Here is a 14,423-nt window from a genome sequence, read left to right as displayed (position 1 = left end):
ACCTTTAAAAATGACTTTTTTGACAGCCTGGCCAGGAAGGTAATAGGACTATAGATACCAAAATACATTATGCAAAGAGCTCACTGTGGAAGTAATGTGTGTATTTTATGGTATGATTGTTTAAATGATATGGTATTTTTTTTTTTATCCCTAGTGCTCCCTCAAAATTGTACTTTTCAGAGTTGTGTAATGTCTTTGGAGTAGAGCTCACATGATTAATCCACCGTTGAAAATAAAGTTTGACATGTGCTCTAGGGAAAATTGGTTTAAGTAGGTCTGATTTGTTTGTTGATATGATCTGCGATTTCTGTGAACAATTACCACGGTTACACACAGACGACAGGATGCCCCCCCTTTCTCTCTCAGTTTTACTGAAAAATATGATCACAAGGTCAGCAGTGGTGTGCTTCGGTGCGCCTGGAGTTACTAATTTCATTAGTCTCAGAGCAATTAACTGTAACTTAGATTAAAGAAATGACAACAGAGCAACAGAAGGATGGGGCTTGAACCAACCTCACTTGACACTCTTCTAGATCTCTCATTTGATATGGAGATACAAGACGAGATATCAGAGGGTAGAAATGATCTGATCTTGCACAGTTTTGTCTTTCATACCAGTACAGAGCTGACATATTGTATTGTCATGTAATATTCACAATTATCTCCTAATAAACAGCCCCAGTCCATGAACACATATCTCTTAATCCCTTCATCTCCTGTTGAGAGATAATAGATTTTTAATTTAACCTTAACAAGCTCACAGCAATGCTTTGTAATTGTTGTTCATGACAATACGTGTCTCATATCTTGTTATTCCTCTTGCCCTATAGTTAGTAATCATTTTGGGGCATTTTGCTCAAGTTGAGTGATGTTTTTAGACTCTGGAAAAAAAATGTTTAATACCTAATCAAAATGTCCCCTAGTCTCGGGAGGCATAATTACTATACTGGCACACTTTCATGGGTGGAAATAAAGCAACATACAAAATATAAATCTGAACACCAGTGTAAAGCACTCATGGTTGGTGTCAGGATGCCACAAGCTTCCTGTTTTCAGTGTTCTCTGTTCATTCACTCCTTCAGCGTTATGATTTAGTGGGAGAAAAATCTCCAGAGAAATGTAAGCAAATGATCACTCGCAGTAACTGAGACAGAACGTAATTAGATCGGCTGACTGTTCAAGAGGCTTCCGTACAGGAACATGCGAGCCACAAAAATTACAAATAATCCCCCAAGTGATAAATACTTCCTCTCGAAGCGATGTTAAATTGCTGCTGTCACCCAATCTTTGGACTAAATACTTCAACTCTCAAGGATAAGCCTATCTGGACCTGGTGGAAGCTTTTAAGTGAGATAAACAATAAATCATCCAAAGCACAGTTATTATTAAAAGTGGCAATGCTAGGATTCCAGCCAGGCCCATAAGGATGATTGACAGAAGTGAGGCAGTGTCTGTGAGTGTGGTGTGCAAAGGTTTGTGTATTTTTTTATGTGTTTAATATGAATAGGGGTGAATCAGAGGTAATGACTAAATGTCTGTAACAGTGTATTCTTCTTTTAGTCTGGATAAATAAGAGGGATACAGTTAATTAAGGTATTTTTACCCAATCTACTCCAACCTCAAAGACACACACACATGTACCACTATACTTGCAGGGACCCCTATTGGCCAAAAGTGTATTCCTGAGCCTTAACCCACCAACGATTACAACAGACTTCTGCTGACAGCAGCGCCTAAACTAAAACTTAACATTTAAATTCAACATTACCCTTAACCTTTATGTTTCTTATTATAACAAAATTTCATGTAAAGATGAAAACCACAACAATTAATTGATCCTTCTAACTGTGATTGCAGCCAAAGCCTGAGATATTTCTTATTGCTCTGATACCGGTAGAGCTGAATTGTTGTTTTGAAAATACATTTGATGAGCCACACTGCTGCGATATTCAATATGTGTATTAATCCTCAGCTGAAAAATTGTCACTGGGCCTAATTGAACTGTTTTCTCCTCATCTGTACGTAGATGTTTGTTTAAAATGTGTGATAACTCAAAGTGTTTAAGAAATTTACTGATCCTTTTTCAAAAAAATTTTAAAGCACATATTTTGACCAGTTTTCAAGGAGTAACATGTTCATATGGGAAACAAATTGGCTGAGTTATTAGCTTGTCACAGCCTTTAAGAAGTGGAGTGAGAGTAGAAAAAATACTACTGCTTTCCCAAAAACCTCACCTCACCTCAGCACCTACGCATAGGTCGCTCACATAATACATCTGTTATGTTATACTTGTCTCAAAAAACGATTCTCCAAACGTCGCTACCCAGTCCTGCAACGCATCCTCGCCTATAACATAGCAACAACATGCATACCAACAACACCAGATCTCCACACGTCTAACCTACGTTTGCACTCACATACCCTGCAACTTGCTCCACAGGTATTGTCTCCATTCGAACACTCACAATTTTTCAATCAGATCTAGCCAATTCGCCTACTCCCAAGTACACGACCTTAATTAAGTAAAGAAAAATGGAAAACACTACCACACTCTTCTTCTCTCTTTAAATGGCATCTACACGTCGTCTATCTGAACCCAGGCAGCCGTCACCATGTGCAAGCTTAACCTCGCCCATGAGGCTCATCTGAGGGAAATCAGCATACTTGCACACGATACACGGTAAATCCCACCGACACACATGTAACACGCCATACACCACACACATCAAGTTCTAGAATTTGTTGTGTGACTCCCTCCCAGTGGTTTAATTATCATACTGAGATTATTCATCTGTCTTAAGCCATTCGAGCAGCCCCATCGACACAGTAAGTTAAAAAAGTTTGAGGCAGACCGTTTTCGACCTTACGCCGGCTCAAGAATTGATGCAAAGATGCCGAACAAAGCTCTGCCACTCTCCACATTGCAGCTCTCTATTGCGGCCCCCTACGTGTGCTTAAAATCACACCAAAAGCTCCCTGCCTAATCAACTCTCATCCGTGGTTGCGTTTCTGTGCTGAACGACTAGAACACCCTCAGCCCATTTCGCCACCTACTAACGCGTGTCGTCGTGTCATCTCAGCGAAAAGGGTCGCGCCGCCAGTCTCACCAGCGCAGCTACACACTCCTCAAGACACAACTTACAAGCACGTGCACCAGTGCAAATCCCTTCCTGAAGACTAAGTTCAGCGCACATGAGATTTAACTGCTAAGCAGTCAGCATTTACATACTTGATCATCATTATTAGTAGTACTGCACCAATATGCCTCATTGCTGGTTCGATTGAGGCGGCTGAAAACTCCCTGAAACTGTTGCCTTCAGTGTTTAACGTGCACATAAAACATATAGCAGCTGTAAATTTATCAACTATTCTCAGAAATAAATATCAAAGAGCATGTGGATGTTTTCCCTCTGCCTGGCTACATTTCACTATGTGCAAATTATAACTCCATGACATGAGCATTTTCAACTTCTGCCCAATTTGTCGTCTTTCATTTTTCCGTCATTTATGCTCGACTTTTATAACAATTAAACCCTTTTCCTGTCCCCCGTCCAACAGACTCGACAGAACGTATATTTATTTCATCCTTCCATCTCAAATCTGTCTCTCAGACGCTCCTGCGCCTCTCCTTCTTCCCTCTCACAACTGCTTTACCTCCTCCTCAAAAACAGGTACCGACTGTAACAGGGCCAACGTGTCACTGCTAACCCACCGTCGAATCCATGTCGCCTGAGATCAACGCCACTACAGATCCCCCCATCTTCGTGCGCTGGCCTAGAGAAAAGCTCCAGTGTGCGCAATTTTCATTTTGTGAAAAAGAATGGCCCCAATCCAAAATGCTTTTATAGAGAAGGTATCAAATATGATGGTTCTATCCACCTAAATCGCACCTTTCCACCCAGCCCGCGTCCAGTACCTACAACGACACCCTGCATAGCCTGTGAAGATACGTGCTCGTCACAACACAGTTCGGCCGACAAATACCACCATAACTCGCTAATAGTGCGACCTCTCGTTAATGCGATTCGCTCTGTATAGCTCCTTCTCTGTGAACCACCCTCTCCATTGTCTCCTACTTCTGCCATCTACGCTCTCTCGCGCAGGCCGATGGACTCTCCCTTTCTTACTCTAGCAAACGCGAGCGAGTAGAATGAGAGCGCGAACTGACCGCTCGCATATCTCATAACCATACTGATCCTCAGAGTGCGGAATGAGTGTCGACATATATATATATATGGTAGCGTCTAGCTCTATGGATGGAGTGAGTTGATCGTGTCTCGTGCCTTTCTCCTTCCAGACTCTGCGCAACCTCTCAGGAACACACACACGCTATGTCTCGCGCGCGCGCCCCCTGCCCACGGTCTCTGATATGCGATACGCTTGACTATCATACACGACTATATCTGTCACTCATGTGTGTACTCTCTATACCAACAGCCAGCATCCTGTTTTCATTAAATCTAAAAAACACGCTAAAATCGCAGGGCACATGCTATGAACGCAGAATATCTCAGAATAGCTCCACGTAAAATCGCACTAATATGGGGAGCAAAAGAATAGGGATCTTTCATCCATAACGTATAAAGAAATATATATATCTCCTAGCCACAACAGTGTTGCTCGATTATTACACAGGCGCAATACACCAAGTCTCCGGGCTTACACCTAGCACTTACTTGTGCGCTAGACCACAAGAAATAAATAACTCGGATTCGCGACTCCACCGCTTAATACTGTGAAAGTATCAAAGCCTCAGTCCACAGAGAAATGCACACAGCCTGTATTCAGACACTGAGCCTTAAAACCAGCCGTCAGGACTTCTGGAACTTTGTGATGTCACAACAAAGCGGTCACATAGCAGCCCTCAGCCACGCCCCGAGTCCTGCCCACTGGACCCACTATCCAACCTTGTACGTGTTTACCTGAGATTTGCTTTATTGGATCACTCAGAAAACAGTCAGCCAATCAGAAAAGAAGCTCAGAGCCTCCTCACTTCTGATTGGCTCACTGACCTGTTGTTACTAGAGCCCCAGAGAGAAGCCTGAGAGAGGAAATGTAAAACTACATTGAGATGGTTTTTGGTTCTTAAAACCACAAATATATCTTCTTATGGATCAACACTTCAAAACACCAGAGAAGTGTCAAATATGGACCTTTAAAAATGACTTTTTGACAGCCTGGCCAGGAAGGTAATAGACTATATACCAAATACATTATGCCAAGAGCTCACTGTGGAAGTAATGTGTGTATTTTATGGTATGTTAAATGGTATGGTATTTTTTTTTTTATCCCTAGTGCTCCCTCAAATTGTACTTTCAGAGTTGTGTAATGTCTTTGGAGTAGACTCACATGATTAATCCACCGTTGAAAATAAAGTTGACATGTGCTCTAGGGAAATTGGTTAAGTAGGTCTGATTTGTTGTTGTGATATGCTCTGCAGTTTCTGTGAAATTACCACGGATTACACAGACGACAGGATGCCCCCCCCTTTCTCTCTCAGTTTTACTGAAAATATGATCAAGGTCAGCAGTGGTTGTGGTGCGCCTGGAGTTACTAATTTCATTAGTCTCAGAGCAATTAACTGTAACTTAGATAAAGAAATGACAACAGAGCAACAGAGGATGGGGCTTGAAACCAACCTCACTTGACAGCTCTTCTAGATTCTCTCATTTGATATGGAGATACAAGACGAGATATCAGAGGGTAGAAATGATCTGATCTTTGACAGTTTCTGTCTTTCATACAGTACAGAGCTGACATATTGTATTGTCAATGTAATATCACAATTATCTCCTAATAACAGCCCCAGTCCATGAACATATCTCTTAATCCTTCATCTCCTGTTGAGAGATAATAGATTTTTAATTTAACCTTAACAAGCTCACAGCAGATGCTTTAATGTTTGGTTCATGACAATACGTGTCTCATATCTTGTTATTCCTCTTGCCTATAGTTAGTAATCATTTTGGGAGCATTTTGCTCAAGTTGAGTGATGTTTTTAGACTCTGGAAATAAAAATGTTAAACCTAATCAAAATGTCCCCTAGTCTCGGGAGGCATAATTACTATACTGGCACACTTCATGGGTGGAAATAGCAACATAAAATATAAACTGAACACCAGTGTAAAGCACTCATGGTTGGTGTCAGGATGCCACAGCTTCCTGTTTCAGTGTTCTCTGTCATACTCCTTCAGCTTTATGATTTAGTGGGAAAAATCTCCAGAGAAATGTAAGCAAATGATCACTCGCAGTAACTGAGACAGACGTAATTAATGGCTGACTGTTCAAGAGGCTTCCGTAGGAACATGCGAGCCAAAAATTACAAATAATCCCCCAAGTGAAATACTTCCTCTGAAGCGATGTTAAATTGCTGCTGTCACCATCTTTGGACTAAATACTTCACTCTCAGGTAAAGCCTATCTGGACCTGGTGGAAGCTTTTAGTGAGATAAAACAATAAATCATCCAAAGCACAGTTTTATATTTAAATGGCAATGCTGGATTCAGCCAGGCCCAATAAGGATGATTGACAGAAGTGAGGCAGTGTCTGTGAGTGTGTGTGCAAGGGTTTTGTGTATTTTTTTTATGTGTTTAAATATGAATAGGGGTGAATCAGAGGTAATGACTAAATGTCTGTAACAGTGGTATTCTTCTTTTAGTCTGGATAAATAAGAGGGATACAGTTAATTAAGGTATTTTTACCCATCTACTCCAACCTCAGACACACACACATGTACACTATACTTGCAGGGACCCCTATTGGCAAAATGTATTCCTGAGCCCTTAACCCAACCTTAACAACTTCATGCCTGACACCAGCCCTAAACCTAAACTTAACTTAAATTCAACATTACCCTTAACCTTTATTTTTCTTATTATCAACAAATTTCATGTAAAGATGAAAACCAACAATTAATTGATCCTTCTAACTGTGATTGCAGCCAAAGCCTGATATATCTTATTGCTCTGTACCGTAGAGCTGAATTGTTGTTTGAAATACATTGATGAGCCACACTGCTGCGATATTCAATACGTGTATTAATCCTCAGCTGAAAATTGTCACTGCCTAATGAACTGTTTTCTCCTCTCTGAGTAATGTTTGTTAAAATGTGTGATACTCAGGTGTTTTAAGAAATTACTGATCCTTTTTAAAAAATTAAAGCACATATTTTTGACCAGTTTTCAAGAGTAACATGTTCATTGGGAACAAATTGGCTGAGTTTAATAGCTTGTAACAGCCTTTTAAGAAGTGAGTGAGAGTGAAAAATATACTTGCTTTCCCAAAATACCCTCACCTCACCTCACTGTCCTCAAAATTGTTGTACTCTAAAACTCAAATTGATCCTCATATAACATAGAGCAATACACACACAGACTCACACGTTCGTGCACTGCACTTGTAAGGATGCTCATTGACACTCACAATTTCATAGATAGCCAATCTCTACCCAAACCTTAACTTAAGAAGAAAATGGAAACACACACACTCTCTCTCTCTTTATGGATCTCTTATCTGAACCCAGCGGTCACCATGTGCAGCTACCTGCCATGAGCTCATCAGGGAAATCAGCATACTTGCACACATACACGTACACACTGTAACACGCATACACACACACACATCAAGTCTAATTTGTGTGTGACTCCTCAGTGGTTATTATCATACTGAGATTTCATTGTCTTAGCCATAGCAGCAGTAATTAAGTTTGAGGCAGACCGTTTGATGGGATTGAAAGATGTGAAATTGCCTCTCATGAGTTCTTTCGGAGTGCTAAATCACACAGCTCCTGTACTCTATGTGTGTGTGTGTGTGTGTGTGTGTGTGCACGTCAACGCCATCCCTGAAGACTAGTTCTTATTAACTGCGAAGCAGTCAGCATTTACATACTTGATCATCATTATTAGTAGTATGCTACCAATATGCCTCATGCTGGTCGATTGAGGCGGCTGAAAACTCCCTGAAACTGTTGCCTTCAGTGTTTACTGCTACATAAACATATAGCAGCTGTTAAATTTATCAATATTTAGAAATAAATTATCAAGAGCATGTGGATGTTTCCCTCTGTCGCTGTACATTTTCATTTGCAATTTGCATTTTCAACTTCTGCAATTTTTTTATAACATTAACCCTTTCTGTCCCAGTCCAACAACTGCATTTTTATTCTACTTCCATTCATCTGTCTCTCAGAGTCTCTTAATTTCTTCAAGTACGACTGTGTGGCACATTTTCATTTGAAGAATGGCCAATCAAAATGCTTTTATTAGAGAAGGTATCAAATATGATGTTCTATCACTACAGAACAGTGATCATACTGATCAGTGAAATCTGTGAGGTGTTTGTTGAAACAAAGTGCAACTATGGGCTTAGAGCCAATAAATAACAGTCATATACTGATAAACTGGTAAAGTGCAACAACAAAGATTTACTTTTACTCATGTTTTACTCCATTCAAACCATGTCAGTGTTTTTAAATTCAAAAACCTAAAATATGAACGCAGAAATACAACCAGTAAAAACGCACTTAGGGGCAAAAATGGGGATCTTTTCCATTGCTATAGAAATCTTGTTAGCAAACAGTTGCTGATTTACACATCCAGCAGTTATTGAGCAAAATTATTCTTCATTTGCGGTGATTCTTTTGGGCCAATTAGCAAATCTAAGTCAATTATTCACTCTTCTTTTAGTTCTGTCTTTGGTCTCCACCACCTCCTGAGGGACAAATCTGGCTCTTTAGCTGCTAAACGCTGCACTGTGTTCACCAGCTGGTCTCTAACTGAGTCTGTCTGCTCTTTGCTGCTGGGCAGGTAGAGTACAGTGGGGATTTTTTTGGCTGCCTGCTGTGGCTGAACAGTAAAGTTGTGCAGCTGACAGCTAAACAATGAGCTGAAACTCACTATAAAGCTTCATAACGCAGCAGATTCAGGGGATAATTCTCTGTAGGTTCATGGGAACAACCTTTTTCACATTCACTCATTGTTTTTACGTCGTCAGATACATGTTATTGTGTGTTATATATGGATTATAACACACAAAAACAACACTTAATGAGGGGTCACAATCAAGGGTGATAGCTCATTTTGCTCTAAAGGACCAGAGCTATTGATATTTTGAGTGACACTGAGATGCTTCAATCTGTTCATGTGCAAGAGTCACTTAAACAGTGAATAAATTATAAAGTGTATTCCTTTCGCCATAGTTGTTTGAGTCAGATGTGGCTGCCGGGTGTTAACAGACTTTTCCTTCATCTCCTCTGTTCTGTGCTGATTTGATTCGTCTCCAGGACTTAACCAAGCAGCTGGACGAGGTGACCCAGAACTCAGAGATTGTGGAGATCCGTCAGAAGGAAGCCGAGTGTGAACTCGAGGCAGCTAGAGATCGAGTTCAGCAGCAAGCAACGGAAATACTGCTCAAAGCTAGTAAGACCCTCAAGCCTCTTCTCTCCACCTCTCATGTGGACTTGTAGTTAAAATGCAAGTGAGCACTTGCACCAATGCCACCCTCAAGACACATCCTGAATTTATCTTGCAAACACATCAAACATATCCACTAACAGCTCCTCTCATCTTGTCTGAGGCATCATGGTCTGTAACTCTTTAATGGCATATTGCTGTATATCCAAGCTAATGGTATTCCCAGTCCCTGAGAGGCAGAGGAAACTCTTCTCACATCAATTATGCCCAGTTTAAGGTGTGTGTGTGTGTGTGTGTGTGTGTGTGTGTGTGTGTGTGTGTGTGTGTGTGTGTGTGTGTGTGTGTGCGTGCGCACTTGTGCTGGGTAAATTGTTGCATGTTAGAATCTGATTTAATATCTCCTGATGTTTCTCCGTCAGTACTTTGCACAACAACATTGCCTAAACATTACTGTCTAAAATGTGTGAGCAATAGCAGCAAGTTAGCACAGAATTATGCTCAGCCCATTAGCTCCTATGAGCTCCTCGTGCCCAATGAGAATGCTTTATCACTTTCCACTGGAGCTGCTTGCATGTGAGAGAGGCAAATAAGATCCAGCTGGTAAATGCAGCTATGGCAGTCACATTTACCACCTAGCACAGATCATGGGTTCCTTTCGTTACTGTTTTGGTTACAGTTTGGGTCTTACTTTTGTAGTTTAAGCCATTTTCTGTTAGTTATGATTACATTTAACTCACCAAATTATTTCCTGAAATTAACAGATGAGAATTACTGTATTCTGTAAGGCCAGAAAATGTAAGCATTGTTCCAGACTTATGAATCATTGTCCACCGGCTATAGAGAGAATCAACAATCAACCAATCAGAGATTTGTAAAAGTGCCAACATCATCTCTCTGCTAGATACCTAGCTACCTAACTATATTCTTGGGAAAGGGCGACAGAAAACTTGCCAGAAAAATGTAGTGTTGATGTGAGTGACACAGCTGTAAACATTGTATTTACAGAAGTAACAAAACTTAAAACCCTAAACTGTCTTTGATTGTCCTGAAAATTAAGTTAACCGTTCCTAATAATCTTCACTGCAGGTTCCGTGTCAAGTGCAAATGGCATCAGGATGATGGATATGTCACATACTAGTGATTAGTTAGAGCGAAACAAAACAAAATAACACTCCCTCCTATCAAGAAATGGTCTAACACAGTATCAGGCTAAGCAAATTTACTCCAAAAACAAAGTTATAAATTGAGATTTGCTGACAACAGTTTTGTTCGGCACATGTGTTGGTTGCAAGAATGACAGTATTCAGATAGGATCACTTCACTTGTTTGCATGCTTCTCACGCCTGTCGGCTCCGTCCTGTCATAGGTCAGATAAGCAGCCTGCAGGCCACCCAGATGACTCAGGAAGCAGCCATCAGGGACCTGGACAACGAGCGGAGCCGGCTGAAGGACAAGGTGCTGAGGATGGAAGAAGAGAGGGAGGCCCTGCAGAGCCAGAGCCAGGCCCTGGACGAAAGACAGAAACAACAGATCCAGTCCCTGGACAAGGTGTGTGTTTGGTGGTGGTGTGTTTTGTATTCATATATAGGCTAGATTAACTGACTTTGTATAGCCAATCAGTCATCAAGATGCTGTGACTTGACTCTTTATACTTTACTCTTGACCTATTTACCATCTTTAAAACACAACAACTAGTAGGAAATTCTGTGCTCATATTTGGGTATGAGCCTTGCATAAAAAAGAAACACACTACTTTAGACCTCTATAAGAGAACACGAAGTTTAAGTAAAGTTTAAGATATATTGATGGTCCCATATTTGACACTTCTCCTGTGTTTTATTTGAAGTGTTGATCCATAAGAAGATATATTTGTAGTTTTAAGAACAAAAACCATCTCAATGTAGTTACTGCTTTTCTCTCGGGCTTCTCTCTGGAGCTCTAGTAACAACAAGTCTGAGCCTTGATGTGACATCACAAAGTTACATGAAGTCCTGACGGCTTGTTTTAAGGCTCAGTTTCTGAATACAGGCTGTGTGCATTTCTCTGTTGACTGAGCACTTTGATACTTTCACAGTATTAATATAAAACCTAGACCTGCTTTACTGTATAATCAAAAAGACTTGGAAATCTCTCTTTAAACAATACCTTTAACATTGGTCCTAGCCTATAATTTGACAGACAGAGAAGCTAAATTGTCACATTTAATTTGAGGGGGAAAAATAGGAAGTTTGTATTCTTCTTTCCTGTGTGACATGAAATAGGGCATTACTTCATCTAGGTCATCAGTCACTGCTGTCATCATTTTTTTCTCCAGTAATCCCCACAATTCAGCCCTTTGGAGAGAAAAGCCCGAAAGTAAAAGACAAAATTTGTTTGGGCTGTGAAGCAATCCTCATACTTACTTGTCCAAAACTGAGAGGAAAACTGAATTATTACTTTGCTTCTATTTTTTCTTATTTATTTTATTTCTGCAACACTGATTTTTCTGTGATTTTACAGAGCCAATGATACCCCTGTGCACTCTTGTGAGGTTTTGCCTATAGCCAGTCTTTATAAATGTAAAAGAGTATTTGTCATGAATTGACATATTGGAGCTCTTCATAGAGAAATGTCAAGGTATGAGCATATACTATAGCTGTTCAGCTTTCCTTATCTTTCTGTCTTTCTTTACCTTTCTGAACCCCAAGTAACTTTCATTCTTCTGCAAAAAAGATTAAGGAGAAAAAACATCTTATGTATGCAACAAAGTTGGAAAATGCCACGTGGGCATCAGAGAGCAAAAATGTCCCGACCTGTAGTCATCAAACTGTTGAAAGAGTCAAACTTGTCGATCCCTGCATTTACATACTGTGGGAAAAAAAGCGAGCTGCTCCTCTTTTTTAAAACCAAGAAGCTTGAAGGTCAGATGATTTAAAGAACAGTGTAGTCAGCAAACCAACCACACCCGACGGTAAATGTCAAGTGTCGCTGCTTCATGTGTGTTTTCTCATCCATCCCTGACATTTGTGCATGTAATCCTCTGGGAGCACGGGGAGAGTTCTCCCATGGAGCGAGGCTGTGGTGAATTTGAATGTCTTCATGAGGATAATAGACGATCTCGTACCACTTAGACGTTACAGCACCTTCCTGTTAGGGCAGCAGCAACGTCTCTGATTTCTGCTTTACAGATTTTTCACAGTAATCAGGCTGTTGGTGAAAGTAATGTCTATTGAGGAATTCTAACTTAAAATAGTTAAATTTAAAAAAATAAATCTGGTAAACTCAAACTTGGTTTTCTGTAGCAGAATTTGTTTGTTGTTTGTTCTCAAACTTTTTCACACTTTGCACTTATTTTTGGATCAATTGTGCTTGAAAATAAGCAAACTGGGGAAGAAAGAACACTTCAGATAATGTTAGTGGTCTGACTTAAGTATAAAAAGTTGTAGAAAAGTCATTACATTAATGGGATGCTTGGTCTTATTTTCCCTTCTCTCTTATTACCATTGTCTTTTCCTCGTTTACTCGTCTTTGTTCCTTGTCCTCTCTCTGCAAAAGGAGAAATTAACCTCCCAGGATGTTTTTAAGCCCTGTTGTTTGTGTCACACTGTGAAGATGTTTCCCCCTCAGGTTTGTTATATGATATCACAGCAGTCTTGCTCAGTTTGCCCCGTTTGGTGGACAGCTCCTGGTGGATTTCCAAAACAGTTATTGCATAACAATATGATTTCATCCCTGGTGGCATATTAAAGTTTTTTCATGTTGTTGCCAGTGTCTGATAATCTGCCTCATACCCACTAGTTTAATGTGACTGGTAAAGGCTAAATAGAATATAAGTTGTGTATGTTTTTTGTTCCCACGGTCTCTGGGTGGATCTCGGCTTGTCTCTCCGAAATAGCAATCAATGAAGGAACCCTACTTTCAACTGAACCTCTCTAAGTGTCTCCATTATATCAATATCAAAATTACCCCTTCATCTCTTACTCCAACAAAGGTTGCGAGAAACTTGTGTGTCATGTTTGATGACCAGCTAACCTTCTCTGACCACCTTGCATCCGTCTCCTGGTCATGCTGCTTTGTACTATACAACATAATAAAAATCAGGCCTTACCTGACTCAGTACGCCACCCAAATCTTGGTCCAGGCCATTGTTATCTCTCGCCTCGAGTACTACAATGCCCTTCTGGTGGGCCTCCCTTCACGCGCAGTGAAACCCTTATAGATGGTCCAGAATGCGGCAGCCCATCTGGTCTTCGATCAAACTCAAAGTTCTCCTGTCTGCTACTCTTCACCTTCACTGGCTACCCATGGCCGCTTAAAATCAAATACACCAACACCTTTAACATCCTAACATGCCGAACTAGCACTTACAGCACACTTCTTTACCTGATCTCTTTGTACTTATTGGAAGGATGTTGTACTTAGTACTTACACCAAGGTCTCCCACTGCACTGAAGCTTTAGTGATGTCCCTCACTTGTAAGTCGCTTTGAACAAAACCGTCTGCCAAAGGAGTAAATGTAAATGTTTTTTATCAGCTGTCTTAATCCGTTTAAGTGTATTAGCAGTTTTAATGTTTTCACTGTCATTACAGGACACTACTGTAAATATTCTAGGAGCCTTTTTGCAGCATCTGCTTGAGTTTAGCTCAGGTGTTAAAGGAAGATATGCAGTATTCAGCAGAATATGCCAGAAACTTAAAACCGAATCACTGAATTTATGCCTTGTTATCTTTATCCATTTGGTCCTTCAACATTTTTGTGAATGTCAAACACGCAAAAAAGAAGTGAACTGCCTCAAAGCAAAGACTTGAAACTTTCACACTGTTATTTGTGAGATACAGTAGATACGTATGTCAGCAGAATACCTGAAGTGAACAAATATATCTACAACTGTATTGAATCTCACCTTATTAGTAGTCAGATCGTCTTGCTATACAGAGAATTTGTTGGCTTACTTTAGGAGTCTCTTCCTGTGCCTGATGTCAGCTCAAGTAATAGATATAACTACTCCCATGTGGCTTTTCTGGCATGATTTG

The 14,423-nt window shown here is 40.3% G+C and overlaps 1 protein-coding gene across 2 annotated transcripts in view; it reads left to right on the top strand.

The window, feature by feature from the left end:
• fam184a (family with sequence similarity 184 member A) overlaps window positions 1-14,423 on the top strand; it is a 145,318-nt gene that overhangs the window by 62,225 nt on the left and 68,670 nt on the right. For both annotated transcript variants that reach the window (XM_022737911.1, XM_022737910.1), the window contains exons 7-8: window positions 9,281-9,416; window positions 10,777-10,958. In XM_022737911.1, coding sequence (XP_022593632.1) covers window positions 9,281-9,416; window positions 10,777-10,958 — 318 coding nt within the window. The remainder of the gene's footprint in view (window positions 1-9,280; window positions 9,417-10,776; window positions 10,959-14,423) is intronic.

Source organism: Seriola dumerili, unplaced genomic scaffold, assembly GCF_002260705.1.
Source record: "Seriola dumerili isolate Sdu_G_001 unplaced genomic scaffold, Sdu_1.0 BDQW01000025.1, whole genome shotgun sequence".
NCBI classification, from domain to species: domain Eukaryota; kingdom Metazoa; phylum Chordata; class Actinopteri; order Carangiformes; family Carangidae; genus Seriola; species Seriola dumerili.
Note: the sequence above shows the minus strand (reverse complement) of the source record. Positions and strands in the feature narration are given on the sequence as shown.